The sequence below is a fragment of the Xiphias gladius genome, chromosome 20, assembly GCF_016859285.1.
Source record: "Xiphias gladius isolate SHS-SW01 ecotype Sanya breed wild chromosome 20, ASM1685928v1, whole genome shotgun sequence".
Classification (NCBI taxonomy): domain Eukaryota; kingdom Metazoa; phylum Chordata; class Actinopteri; order Istiophoriformes; family Xiphiidae; genus Xiphias; species Xiphias gladius.
In genome coordinates, this window is record NC_053419.1 from 15,208,385 (window position 1) to 15,223,875 (window position 15,491).

The 15,491-nt window shown below is 37.6% G+C and overlaps 1 protein-coding gene across 1 annotated transcript in view; it reads right to left on the minus strand.

Annotated features, from left to right (window-relative positions):
• Positions 1 to 15,491, minus strand: part of LOC120806183 (astrotactin-2-like) — a 249,816-nt gene that overhangs the window by 121,564 nt on the left and 112,761 nt on the right. Inside the window, exons 5-7 of the mRNA XM_040157035.1 lie at positions 14,481 to 14,588; positions 11,095 to 11,241; positions 6,030 to 6,197 (exon numbers count right to left, since the gene is read on the minus strand). Of these exons, the coding sequence (XP_040012969.1) occupies positions 6,030 to 6,197; positions 11,095 to 11,241; positions 14,481 to 14,588 (423 nt within the window). The remainder of the gene's footprint in view (positions 1 to 6,029; positions 6,198 to 11,094; positions 11,242 to 14,480; positions 14,589 to 15,491) is intronic.

The following is a 15,491-nucleotide window of genomic DNA, read 5'->3' on the forward strand; positions in this document are numbered from 1 at the left end:
TCCAAGAAAAACTGAATTGTAGATACTTGAAGATTTTTCATCTCTAATCGGTTGCCCCTGATTCAACTCTTCTTGGATAACCATGAGCTGGATGACTGAGAACATTCCAGAGAATTACCAATGTTCATCTGCTGAATTAACTGCTAGCAAAGCAAGTCTGGAATCAAGTGCCAGTGACAGACCTGAATGCCATACTTGCATTCTGTCGTTTAATGTATTCTCTTGATGCCCCAAACAACTATTCATATTTTGACATATTACTGGATGTCAGCATAAAGCAAAATAAGGTAACAAGTATGTATCTCCCACATTACACAGTATATTATAATGTAATGATACTCTAGCCTACATGTTGTTTCTTATCCACACACTACGTGGATAAATTCAGTTTTTTTCAAGTCCATGATCTGCATAGGTACTGGAACAAAACTGGAATAGATTGTAAACAAGTATTTTTCCGCTGTCTAATTGCTTCTATTCTGATTCTAAATCGGTATGCTAAGTGCACCTGAAATGTGGCTGATCTCATTTGGCAGAAATTTGATTATATATTATTGAGAGTCAGTAAATACCTGGGTGTGCGTGAGTGATTAGTGTATCTAATAAATGTATAGATGTTATGTTTGGCTTTGATTAACATGTTAGCTGGAATGGGTTTTCGTTTGAAAGATACTGGGTCCTGATAATAACAGCAGGAGCCATAATCTTTGCATGTAGTTATTTTGGAAAGGAAAAAGTGGAAACAGGAAGTCTGTGAACTGGAAGTTTCTGTTTTAACTTTAGCTTTGATCACAAGCAGAAAGCAGACCTGTCTCCTCCTTTCGCATCTTGGCTGTTGAGGTGTTCTTTGTATAGTCTTGGGTCCTGTGATATTGCAGTACTATCAGGTCAACATACCTTTTTTTGAAAATGCACATTTCTATATCCCACTATTAATCATTCAGTGCAACTTCACAAAATACAACCCGCCTCTTATTCACAGTGACAGATTGCCTTAATCACCAGAATCCAATATTAGAGAAGTTGGTTAGAATCGGACACTCCTTGTTTAGAACCGAGGAGTTTTCACTTAATGTAATTTACAATAACAAAGGCAAGCATACAATGTGAGCAGAAAAGAGTATTCACATATGAATTAAGTGTCGATCATTGACTCAGATATGTATCTTATATGTAAGTTCACAAAGCAGTCTATCTGCAATGTCAAGATAGGGAAAAGGTTCATATGTGTGTAGGCCTGGAGGCTGCAGAAGGATACGTTTACTAAGTCTCTTCTAGCTTCTTTCAGATGAGATGCACCGGCCCAGAAGCACAGTTTGCCTGTAATCTGAGACACACCTTGCAAGTAATCAGTGGAGTGTGGCTCAGTCCTTTATGCAAATGCGTTTAAGGGAGAATTGAGCAGTTAACAGGAAGAGATATTGTATGTCTGGTTGATTACACATTCCACTGGATTAACTAACCTTTAAACAACTTGCAAGCATCAGTTTTTGTGTTGCAGTCTCTCTGCCTTTGGTTCAGGCATATTAAAAGGAATCATTTTGTTGCTTTTTTTTTAAACATTAGGAGTCCATTTAATGACTTCAAGAAGTTTAATTAAGCATAATTGTTTGAATTAAAAGAGTAAAAATTGCAGAAAATATGTTTTTCTCAAGTAGAATTGCCACTTCACGTGTATTAGATTTTCATTACTTTATTGATGAGAATTTGTATTTTGGTATCACAACATGTTGATTTATTTTCTTCTCTTGCTAATCTTAAACAAATCTTACGACTGAACAGTGATGTGTGAGTTCTCCTTATTGCCTTATGCTGCCTTAGTAAATCAGTTTGTTTCGGTTTGTTTTAGGCAGATTGCAAGTGCAAATTGAATGTATTCATGTATGTCTGGCCCTCAGTGCATGGATAAAGTGGGTTAATTCAGTGATGCCAAAAGTTATGGCTGACTGATTAGAACATGTTGTTGGCGTAATTTAGAGGTAATCACCTATGATTGTAAATGGCCATTTGATGACAACAATTATCTAACTGTGCTCCCCCAGTCCCTTTCCTGTTGCAATCCAGCCATGTTTGTACACAGACACACAACCTGATATTGCACACTGGGATAGTGCCATCCTGTATAAACACCAATATTAGATTGCAAGTAAAATTTGTCACTACTATGTCACCACTGTGTCTTCATTCTCCATCTCTCTTTGCTCTCTCTTTTACCAGGCCTCTGTTTAAATTAAGAGCGAAAAATGTAAAACAGTTCAAGTGGCAATCACTTGAGGCCACAGACCATCTCTCCTCTCTCTTCATCTTGTATTACCAACCTCATGTTATAAATTATGTGTTTCTGTATAATGATTTCTAGAATCTCACTGTGGCTGCATGAGTGATTTTCGAGTTTCAAGGATCATGGTTTGGGCACAGAAAAGACTTATTGTTGTCCTGATTCATATTTACGCTTGTTATGAAATTTCCAGGGGGGAAAGCCATTCTGCCCAAAGACTTTCGGCAGATTCAACATAAGTTTTTCAGTGTGTGTTTGTGCGTGTGTGTGTGTGTGCGTGCGTGTGTGTGTGCGTGCGTGCGCACATGCAAGTACAGTATGCACTGAATGAAAGGATAAAGAAGGAGTGCACAGTATGTAACACCCCAGAAGTTTCAGTTCCAATTAGGTGAGGTTGGAGGAGCCAGGGACATAATTTAAAAATAGGAAAACAAAAGCAGCTAGGGAGGGTCACGGGGCTTTATGAGGTTAGTTAGGATGACAGATGGAAAGGTGTTGGCGGCAATCTATTCCTTCTTAGTAGGGCGTATAACTATATAAGATAAGATGGATTGACTAATAACATAATAACTCATAATAATAAAGTGTTGCATTGAGTAATCATGTAATCGTGGATATATCACTGGTTAAAAGTATTTCATTTTTTTATTAAATTAAAATTACCTTCTATATAGAGGTGATGTTATTAAATCTTACAAGAATTTGTTAAATTAATTTTTTACATTCTAACAAGTATAAATATCCAGTTCTTACATAGATTGACCATGTTCCCTGTCCAGTTATAGTTAGTTAAATCCCAAGAAGCTATTAGGCAATAGAAACAGTTAACTCATGCCATTCATCTACTGACCTCCATTCTAGCAGTTGAGTCAAGGAGTGAAGGTGAGAGCAGAGAAGATTGATTATCCAGGCACAGTCATATAGTGACTGGTAGTCTAAAAGGACAGTCAACCAGTGTGACACTGAAGGAGGACGGAGACACATGATAAAGATGGTGTGAGATAACTTGCTGAAATTATACCTGCTTGAACACAAAGAAACCGGACCGCAAAAGTGTGTCTGCAGGTATATATGTGTACATCGTGAAAATTGATGGATGCAAGGTTCAAATGTCTAAATGTGTAGATTTATGGTTTATGTGTGTGGAATAGAGTAGATAGAGTTTCCACATGAAATATACCAGAATAATACACAAGAAAAACACATTTTTCCTTTGTACAACAGCAAAGTCTCTATCCAAAAACCTAAAGACAACACATGATATGTCCCCCTTTTCCTAGGCCAACTTTTATGAGAATGCCGCAAAAATCGTACCCACGGGAAGTAGGAGTGGTGAAACTGCGGCAGCACCCCGGCACCCAGGTGGATGAGGTAAGATATATTTGTGTTGTTGCAAGATTTTTTTAAGTTGTATCAGTTTTCTAATGTTATAGTCATGGGATTTTTGTTCAAGCACTGCACCGCCTACTCAACTGCAAATGGCAAAAATTTCCTTCCATATCCATTTCCAAAAAGTTAAAACGAATATGAGGTTTGGTTTTGTGAAAACTGAAGATTTGATTAATTATGCAACACTGAATTTTTTTTAAAGTTTCCAACTCCTAAACTCTCTTGCAAGTTCAAAGATGACAATCAATGCAATGAATGCCCAGCATAGATCCACAGGGCACAGGATGATGAATGCTTTGTGACGCCAGTACACACACAAGCTTTCACAAACATATCCAAACATATGTTGACCATTTTTCATCGGGTAAAATGTACTTTTCTCAGTTTTGTGGCAATTCAACAAAGTTTGTAGATATCAAATATATTCCACTAGCCAGTTACATTTGAAGATATATCCAAGCAGATGTTTTCCCGGCACTTGTCAAAAGGTAAAATGCCCATTTTAACATTGCTTATTGTAGTGGCCAGAACTGCAGCATGCTCAAAAGTCTCAATGCATAGAGAGCAGTGCAGCTGCACTTTTATTCCCTGTGTGATTTACCCTTTAACATTTCAAAACCAGTGGGTCACCCTATTGTTGGAACTGCAATAAATGTCCCTGGATGAAAGAGTTAGTTTCAGGCGTGCTGTCTTCAGAAACAACTGTGCGTGTGTGTTAGTATGTGTGTATCACTGTTGAGAGCTATTGTACGGGTGTTATAATACACGCTAGAGGACAGTGATGGAAATAGAAGCTCTTTCGAAGCACACCTTTCATTTTGCTGCTGGATGGATGTGGTTGCCCTAAGGAGATGCAACATACTTACTGCTCAAATAATCTTGCTGCTGAAAAGGACAATTGAAAAGGGAAATACAGTAAATGGAGAGAGACAATGAGACAGGGGGAAACACAAGTACTAATAAAGTGCGAATACTTAATGTACTGTGGTCTAAATGAGTAAATGAGTCCAAAATTGTATTTTAACTATTATCTCACAATGCATAAATGCACAGGGGCTGGTGCTAGAAAATGCACGTGTCCACACATTCAGATTCCACAAACATACTGTATAAATGCCAAGTCCATCTTTGGCATCTTCACGTGTGCTGACTGAGTTGAGTGTCTGGAGCTCTAATACATTATGCATCAGCCCTTAACACGCCCTTGACCAGGGTGACATAAATTTCACATACATTACAGATGTAATCCATTCTAATGAGCTTAGACTTTATCTAGTTGGGCACGAAATACACAGGGGAGCTACGCCAATCAGGGGAAGATAAATATCACGCTGCACTCGCAGCTTTGGTTGGTATAGTTTTAATGTCAGCACAAATAGATGCAAAATACAATACAAACGGACAGCCTCCTTTGTCTGGGTGCTTGACAGCCAATCACTCATGAATCCTATTGTTTTATTGCTTTTAGGGTGCTGTCTTCTGCACCTTTTTTATACCCATTTATTTCTATTAGATGGAAGCGGGTTCAGGAGGAAGCTAGTGTTTGATCCTAGCATGGCAAGGATGGAGCCCATTAGGAAAGAGAATATGAAACTGATTTGTTTTTGCAGTTAATTTCATACTGTACTGTGTAGTTAATCTCAAAACGCTTAAAACGCTTAACAACTATTTTATTTGTCAATTTAAAATATTTGATAATAATTACTTAAGTTATGAGGGTGTGACTTTGAGACCTTACTATATGCCCCCGACAGGTCCCTTCTTCTGCCGCAGAGTTGCTTACCAGTTATTGGACAAAATAAAGGAAAACTAGGGTTACTGCCTTGTGGTTGTATGCTTTTGCCAAACAGTCAAGTTGCAGTTTACATCCATGTCTGTCCTGACTCATATAATATATGTAGTGAAGACTTTGAAGGAATTTAATAAAAGGTATGAAGTGTATTTGATCATAATTAGCATATGAATTCTTGAGTTATGGCCAAAAACGTGTTTTGCGAGGTCACAGTGACCTTGACCTTTGGCCACCAAATTCTGATCAGTTCATCCTTGAGTCCATGTGGATATTTTAGCCAGATTGAAATTGCCTCAGGGCATTCCTGAGATATATCGCATTCACAAGAATGGGAAAGATGTGAGTTCACGGTGACCTTGACCAAGTGAACGGTTGTGCCAAATTTGAGGAAATTCTCTCAAGGTGGTCCTGAGATATTATGAAAACATAATCTCTCTGGCCATGGCTGTTGCCTACGCAGAGGCCTAAAAATGGGCTTCCCTACTCTGCAATGAAAAACAAATAATCAGTGAAATTGCTCAACATGTGTGTGTGTGTGTGTGTGTATGTAAGTACAGTATATGCCCTAACCTGTGTCCTGGTCACAAATCTGCTCGCAGGGATCCGTTGTCCTCTGGCCACAGTAGTCCTGGACCCATTGTGTGGACGAATTGGTCTGATAGTAGAGGGTTAGCTTGGCTGGGTTTAGCCAATTAGAAACATCCAGGAAGCTTCCCATGCTGACCACAAAACTACTTCCTGAAAAAAGAAAACACAAGATAAAATTATTTTCCTTGTAAGAAGACAATAAAAAGTTGCACAAGGGCATAATTGTTCTGTATTTTTAAAAGCTTTTTTCCCGGTTCTATTGCAAAATCAATTAGAAAGTAGCTAATTCTTTTGTTTTCACTGTAATTTTAATTCCCATCCTGACCAGGCTGAATTTAAATGAGAAAATTAAGACCTATAATGTGTGTATTGATGGGATTTCCTTGGTAATTGCACTATAGGGGCTAAAAGGGTTTCACAAGTCAATCAGTAAACACTATGCTCATTGATGCTGATTTACCTTTCTTTCTTACTGGTCCCAGACTAATCGTTAAACTCTGATCACTGAACAAGATTATCCCTAATTGATGCCAATGACTTCTGGTTCCAAAGGGAGCTGTGAGGAAATTGCGCCTCAGCTCTCTGGTGAACACAAAGATTCTTATATGGTTATGTTCTGTGTATACTGCTGGGTCTCGAAAAGTAAATTTACAGAAGCATCCTGAGTAAATATACATTTCTGTGTCCAAGTCAATGTAAACTAGACTCAGACACAAAGGGAGCAATTGTGACATTAAAGAGGATTCACACATTTATTCTGTTTCAAGACGTGAAACCCTGTGATGGTGGTCTCCAGACTGGTTTTTTTAAATAGAGAGCAGCCAGCAACCAAATCTGAGTCGCAGGAAAAATTACAGGGCCAATGCCCTGTAATAAAACGAAGAACTCAGAGGAGAAATATCCCACAAAGAATGCTTTGCTCTTACATTGTGCAACAGATAAAGCAATATCCCAAGCCTTATCAATTCTTTTTTTAAATTTTTCTTTCTAAACATTCTAGGTGTTCCAAATTCCTAATAGAATACATTACTATTTGCCACCTCCTACACACATAAAGTCACCAGCTGCTTGTTTTTTTACTTGAGAGGAAAATGTCACACCGGGAAATTCTGACCCTCAAAAAGCCTTTCAGAAATACACTCATACGTGGAAAGTTTTATTTTCTGACTACTTGGCAAACTTGACTGGAGCATTCATCTAGACTGTACAGACCAATAACAAGGATGCCGTCTCGCCCTCAAGTAAATATTGCACCACTTGTAGCAATTGTTCTGCTGTACCTGTAATATGAACGAAAAGTTGAAGCTGAGGTGCATCTACCTCATACAGGGAAGACATATGTCAATGGTCTATAAAAATGGGTCCGTATAGGTTAAAAATAGAAATTAAACACATTATTAAAACAGTTTGGTATTTCTTTCTATTTTACTTTGGTACTTTCCTTACTACTGCATGGAAGAGTTATAAATCTTTAAAATGTATAAATTCATAATTTACATTTATAAAATTAGCAAATATTAAACAATCATAGACTCGCACTTCTTTAGTATCAAGGGCTGCCATTGCTCTTGTCAATGAAGTATTCAGTGCCCAGTATTCAGTTGAAGTATTCAGTTGTTTACAGAACTGGCAGTAGGCCTCATTTGCTGGGAGAGTATAGAAATCTAATGTCTTCAGCTCACACAGTGAGGAGGCAAGTGTTAGGTTATGGGTTGGTTTCTCTGAGACCTGTAAAGAAACCCCTCTGGAGTGGTACATCAGAACAATGCTGGCATTTTTTGATGTGGATATTATGAATTGAGTGCAGAAGACTATTTTGTTAGATTAATCCCCCTTTCATCAACTTCTGGGAAGAGAGGTGGAATGGAAAGTATTGTATTTTGTCACGGCTTCAGTGATAAATAAAGAAACTGTGCACGGTCAGCAGTGCAACAAACAGCCATTGTCACTGACTTACTGAGCAACTTTATTGACATGTTATTATTGACTAAATATGCTTTTGTTCTTTGAAAATTGTGCAGTTTTTTTCTATACTCTAATGTACAATATCTATACTCTGTATGATTATGGCTATTTAGATTCAATATTAGAAACACAACTAAATAACCAAGATTATTTCTTATTATATCTTCATAAATTATGCATTTATCCATTTACTCAATTCTATTACCACCTTTGGCTGTAATTTCCATTAAGTCATTTATAACCTCCCTCTGACTGTTTTCTTAACAAAAAATTGTCCTTCCTAGACTTGATATTATAGACATATCTGTATAATATCTTTGGAGTGCTAAAACATGAAATTCAATAATTAATACAATTAATAATACAATAAATATAAAGGTATATTACTAGCATATTAACTTCATTAACGTCTAAGAGATATATTTAATTCCACTCATTTAGCAATGAGTTTGTCATGATGTTGACTAAACGGCCCTGCTACTCCACTCCTACCCAGCTCTTCATGCTACGTACCAACACGTTAGCTTCTTTTTTGTGTTTACCATCTCCTGCCATGTCTCATCAGCTTTCTACTAGTCTGCCCTGTTGAGTTTACTGCTCATACAGATGCCTGACCTCATCCTATCACTCATTATTTCTCCAGTATATGGAGAGTAGTTCATAGAGGGCAGCTCCCAGCTTGTATGTCAGATCAGATGTGATGCCTTGTAGCCATGGTGTTCTAGTATTTTTTATTGCCTCCCTCCCAACTTATTCTTATACGTGGCTTGCCAGTTTGGCCTTGTTCTGTTTTTTTTATCTGTTGGATTTGTTTGTTTGTTTGTTCTGACTGCCTGCCTGCTGCCGACTGTTTGCCTGCCAGACTACTGTGTCAAGCCACCTTTTATCACATTGGCTCTGCCTCAGGTATCGCTTTTGTGAGTCCCATTCCAGTACACACACGGTGCAGAGTTTGCAGAGGAACAACAAAACTAAAAGTTTACAGGCCTGATTATAGCTCCTTCGGGATACACTGTTCATTCTCATCCCAAAATTAAAAAAAACAAAGCAAAAAACAAATGCTATACAGAGCACAGACAACTTACAAATGATTTTCCTGTTGGAAGAGCCTTACCTATAGTGGGGTTATGTATGTAATGTTTGTCCTGAGGGTGGCACTAAAGGGAAGGCCATGGAGTCATCAAAGTTTAAATAATTAATTCTCTAGTGATCATAACTATCATACATTCATCAAAATCCAACCGTAGTTTTTGAAATCTTGCGTGTAAAGAGCTGCGCATCAGGTCAAAGGACAGCATTGAGGCGTATTCAAACTTTAAACATAATTCTTGTGCGTAAGTGGAAGCTTTGCCTCGTTGGCAGTGGTTAGAGCAAAGGTCAGGAGGTCACTAAAATCAAACACTAATCATTATACAGGAACTACACATATCGATATTGAATTTCAAAGCACGCCAACAAGCAGTTGTAGAGATATCTCAAAATGGACTGGACAAACAAACTGTCCATTAGAGACACTACACTCAATGTTATTATGATGTGAATGACAGAACTATACAACCAATGACACTTTGTAAAGATTGATGTGTGATTTGGGTTTGGGTAGAGCTGAATGGAGGAAAACGAACGTCATACAACATTCAGTTCAACCAAGTACCACTTACTTACTGAAAGCTTATTTCTTTTATACTTGTTTACATTATATTTAACAGTTGTTCATCTTACTGTATATGTAGTTACAGAATACACTGTACATAATTACTTCACTAAACTCCTTGCATATTTTCCATTTGTCCCTCCCCCTCCTTCCAGTGAGGTTTATACTGCAGTATCTGGCGAATACATGGACCCAATTTAAAACCATCCCATAGCTGAAAACTAATTTAAAACAGACTTAGTGGCATGACTCTCTAAGCAGTTTCCTGGGCATCCATGCCTACATACTTGATTTATCCTACTTGATCCAGGTCCAGGTCCTATTTATTCTATTCCCTTGATATAATTTTGACTTTGGAGCATATAGCTTCTTTGTATGCCATTGAACAGAATGTTTGTGTCACATCAATCATGAAAAAGTGTAAACCATAAAAGGGATTAGTATTCCAATCTACAATATGTAGTCTTGTGCAAGAAAGTCTGCGCTTTGAAAGCTCTCAGTGCAAAAACAGATTAAAAAAAAAAAAAAAAAAAAAAGAAAGAATAACTTTCAACGTGTCTCTCAGTTGTTTTTGGTGATAATAAATCTTTTTTGTTTTTTTTTTTCCACGGGGAGCTTTCAGTGTGTGGGCTTTATTGTCCTGATTTTTGCTCATTTTGTGGTTCCAGCACATGATTTACTTTTTTGTTGGATGGATGTGTGTCTTTTGTACTTTATCAGTCGTGCAGAGGGGGCACTGACACTGAAAAGCCTGGAAATTGAAAACCACAAATCACGGTTGACGGGGTAGAGATTTTACTGCAACCCATTTGTAAATAGAAAGAGGGGAAGCATGCCGAGCTGCCCCTGGTCCATTAGCTGTTTCTCCTGACGACAGAAACTATACAACTTACGTATTGTTTTTTACCACTCAACAACAGCATGGAGTTACTCAACAGTCATTCCCACAGCATGTTGCTTGAAGGACAACTATGTCCACTTATGGCTGAAAACAAACGAAACACAGGTGTACCATGGTTGATAGTGGCTATTATGATAGCATGCTACACAAATCTGTATCATTTTTTAACACCAATCTCAACTTTGCCTAAAGCTGAGACAGGCTGTGTCTATGGCTGTGTCACCAAATGGATAACTCACCAAGTCTCATTGTAAACAAGTTTAGTGGGTTTGTTGTCAGCAACCAGCGTTTTTTCCCTTTACTAAAAAGAATCTCTGTCAATTGGACAGTTTGTGAGACACGAGAGCTGCTGTGTTTTTTACATCATATAGTTTCAATTAAAATAAGAAAGTGCAAAGACAAAAATAGAAATAAAAAAAAAAACAAAGAAAAAAAGAAATAGGGCTAAGTGAGTAAAAGAGAGAATGTTTTTGGATATTCCTTTAGCTGAATATTCTTCCACGGCCTAATGAATGTGTTGCACTTACCGTCCGCAACAAAATGCTCAGGCACATGGAGGGTAACCTTGACAGTGAGGGGGCAGGAATCCTGCGTAGCATAGACAATGGCAATGACACATGTGCTGATAGTAATCAACGTCAGGGTGACCTTATTTAGAGGACTGTGTGGGTGGCCTAAAGGTAGAGAAAGAGAAAAAGGTAATGGTGAGCAGTTTTACAGAGGCCCGTTTTTGTGTTGATCAGGGTCTTAAACAGATGACTGTATTCAAAAATCCTTGACAGAAAATTGACAGCGACCTGCTTTTGCGCAGACACATTAGACACTCAGGCACATAGCACTCACCGAAGACAGTATCAACCACTTTAGCACCATGCTTTGTTCAAAGCACAACCTCTAAGCCTCCCTAAATCCTTGAAAATACAGTTAATTGTACTCCTGATTTATGAATTTAACCTGGGTTCAAGTTTGGCCTGAGTAAGTAAAAGATGGCTTAGAATACCCAAACCCTGAATCCTTTGCCGGTGTGATGTATGATCTTATTGCGACTGACAGGATTATAGATTGGTCGTTTTGGTTGCCCTTTGGCTCTGTCAGGGTTCCCCATTTCCAAGCCAGGATATACAGAATGAAATTAGCCGCTTAACCTCTTTGTACTGATATTTATCATGGAAGAAAAGTCGGCACACTGAAAGGAGGCTCACTGGCATGTGAGAAGGATAAGGTGCTGGTTTCGAAACAATGATCTCACTAGATTTTAAATCTTAAAAATGTTTTTTTCCTGTTGAAACTATTGAAAATGCACTCCTGTAATTTTTTCATCTAAACCCAGGAACATATCACACAGTGTCTCCGAATGTGCAGGCTTTAGAAAATGTGGGAATAGTTTCTTGTAAGAGAGCTGCCAACTGTGAGCTCTGACCTATGCAGGTTTGCTGTAAAAGTCTATAGTAACAGAAAGTCTATTCCTGTTTTCCTGTTCTAAGCAGTGGAACTCAGTTGGTAGCAAATTCCTGTGCTGGTGAAGTGATGTATATTGAACAAATGCCCCATTTGCTCATTAGAGTTATGTTACTAGATCAGTGGGTATCCCAGAAAAACAGAGCAACACATAATTTTCAGATGTTTAAAGTGTGATGTTATCCGTCCATTGGAATGTGCAGATGGCCTAATGGATTGAACTGAAACAATGCACCATCATAGAAACGTTTATACTTCTAATGAGATAAATCACTGACCCCAATATTCCCAGTGACGGGAGAATCCAGGGAAATCTTCACAGAAGTTTGGAAATAGTGAGATGCAGCTCAAGGTCAAAAGCAGGCTGACAAAGTTAGGATAATGAGTGGAGCTGTGCTGAATCACACATCTACCGGTCACAATATTGTGAAGAGACAAGAACAACAGCTGTCTACAGCAAAAGTGGAAGGGCAGCTAATCCCTTTGGGGTGTGGGTGGTGTCACTGGGCTTGTGAAGGGGTCACTCAATTACTGTGAAAGCCTACTGAGTAGACTAAAGCATGTACAGTCACGGTGGCAAACACTTAGTTTATAGACACCAACCAAAAACCTAGTCTATGCTCTCATGCACACTGTGAGGCCGCTCACTAACAGTGGACATGTAGACAAATACATAAGTGAATATAAAGCAGCAAGCAACCACAAATACACAAGGCAACCCCAAACAAACTTAGAAGCCTAGAGAATCAAGTTTAAGATGAAATCTCCCCTTTTCTTTTTCTCTTTATTTATTTTTTCTCTGTCCATCTTCTAGAGAAAGCCCAAGCATTCTACACCGTGCGTAACTTTAACACAGATCAGGACCATTGGCTTTATGTCTTTCCAAGTTGTGTGTCCATAATGCTTTTTCTAATAAAATCTAAGTGTCCAATTAAACAGGAGCATACAGTTAAGCCCTTTCTATTTCTTAATTTTTGAACAATCAACCATTTTCTGTGATTAATTCTTATATGCATAATATATATTATATATTATATATTCTCTTATATGCAGAATAAATCAAATGTGAAAACTCTATACATTTTTTTACAATGTTAATATGTTTGTTGCCCATGGAATGTAATTCAGAAATGAATTTATTGAACCTATAGAGTCAAGGAGAGCCCCAATTAAAGAGCCAATTCTTTAAACCGAGAAGGACTTGGATAGCAAGTCCTACAGTAAGACCTTGTACAAAGGTTCAATATCCATGTCCCAAAATCAATGTATCCATTTGTTTTCCAAAATGCTTATGCAGTTTTGGGTCCCTGGGGCTGAAAAACATGAATGAAAAATAATGGATACATTTCAACTCAAAATGAAGTCATTAAGTTGTTACCCTATTAAACATACAATCCCTTTGACTAATTGCATTTTTTCAACAGCTCTTGTAGGAAATCAGGAACATTTAAAACAGACTCTGGAATCTAGTTCAAGGTTTGGTTCCTGGGTTGCAGCCCCTCCTCCAACTTACTATTTTTACAAAAAAAGAGTGAGGTAATTGTATCATTTTAATTACATACTAAAGTAGAAAAGGTTCCTAAAACAGTTACAAACAACAACAAAAAACAGCACAATGGCTTCAAGAGAAAGGCTTGAGAGAAAGTGCTGCCTGAGAGGCATAATTCAGGGCAATACACTGTCTAATCCTGTCTAGGTATCTAGGTAGCTAAAAAATGACCAGACACTTGTGATTTGTAACTACAACAATAATATTGATAATAATAATGATTATGATAACAATAATAATAATAATACCATTATTATGTGAGCCACCATTTTTATTCCTTTTTTGACATAGAGCTATGTGATAGTGAACTGTAGGCAGGGGAAATATGAGAAACACATTGATTTCCATTTATTTTTTATATAAACACCCAAGTGGCCTCACACACAAAAAATTCGCTGTGTTTTCTTTTCTCTGGGTCGCTCACACACAATTGTAAAATCCGTACACAGTATTCACTATCACATGTCGCAATGTGGGAAGGGAAGTTAAAATCATGCTTCCCATCAAAGTTATTTGACTTAACTTGGCTCATCACCGAGCCTCCATTTACATCAGCTCATATATCTGCTTTCACTGTCATTGAACTCTGCCATGGAACAGCACTTTAAACCCCACTGGGAACGTGCATGACCCCTTCCTACTTCCAGCTATGCTGACAATCCCAGAAATGTCTAGCCTCATTTCACTCAACTAAAGGCTGCTTTTGCAATATTCCTCCTCATATTCAGCTAGGGTAAAGTTGGAAATAATTTGTTTTATAAAATGTTTGACTGTATTTTATGCTCTTTTTACTTTGTGGCCTGCAGTATGCAGTAGATAAGAGAGTTCCCCCCTTTGCAAGTTAATGTGTTTAAAAATGTAACAAATTAACAGTATTCAAAGAAATGAACCTACATTCCCTCTCACCTTTGCCGCGCCTTCGTCCTCTGTGCTGTTCTGTGTAAAACTTCATTTGGCTGTCATCTTCAGGCTCTGACCCTGATTCTCCTTGAGGACCAAACACACCCCCAGTTGCTGTCAATGAGATAATAAGAGTAAAAAGGGTGGAAAGAAATTGAAGAAGAATCAATCATTCAGTGGTTTTGTAGTTTTGCAGGTAACCAGCACTTAGAAATGCATATGGCGAAACACAAGGCAGGGAAATATCTTATTAATTGTTTAACAACCTCCAAGACTTATTCAACACAGGGTAGCCATGATCATTGTAATTACAGCACTGCCAAAGCACAAAAGGGATTAAGTACACTTTTATTCAAAATCGGTTCTAAGTCAATTCACTTTAAAAATTAACCATGCAGGGCACTTAATTCACTTTATGGGAAAAAATCTGCTGTGTTTTTTTTTCTCATTTGTATGTAGAACACCACTTTATTGTTGCTACTTAAATTATTCTGATGCATTTAAGTTTTAGGTAAATATACAGTATGTATACAGGCAATGACAATGATGGAGGTAATGACAATGAAAATGAAAAAATGATCTAATTCAAATATCATTATGTGCAAGTATCATTTTCTAGAATTGAATTACATTACTGAATTACAAAGAATTAATATTAAATCTTGGATACAGATATAAACCAGTATATTTTAGATGGGTACAGAAACTTAACTGCTTCATTAAGATGATTAAAACCTGGTGTTCTCCAGGGGTCAATTTTAGGTCCTTTACAGTACTTTAACTCATGTTCCCCTTGTGTTAAATTATATACATAAACATGTCATCCATTTCCACCCTCATGCTCATGATAATTAGTGTTATGTTATGCACTGAAATACAATAATAATAATAGACACTGGCCTCTTATTTTAGCCATTTTTTTCAGATATTAAGTAACATTATTTTACCTGGCCCCCAAACTTCCATTAACTTGCTCTAATAAAGTTTTGTAGTAAATTAATTCAAAGGAATAATTTT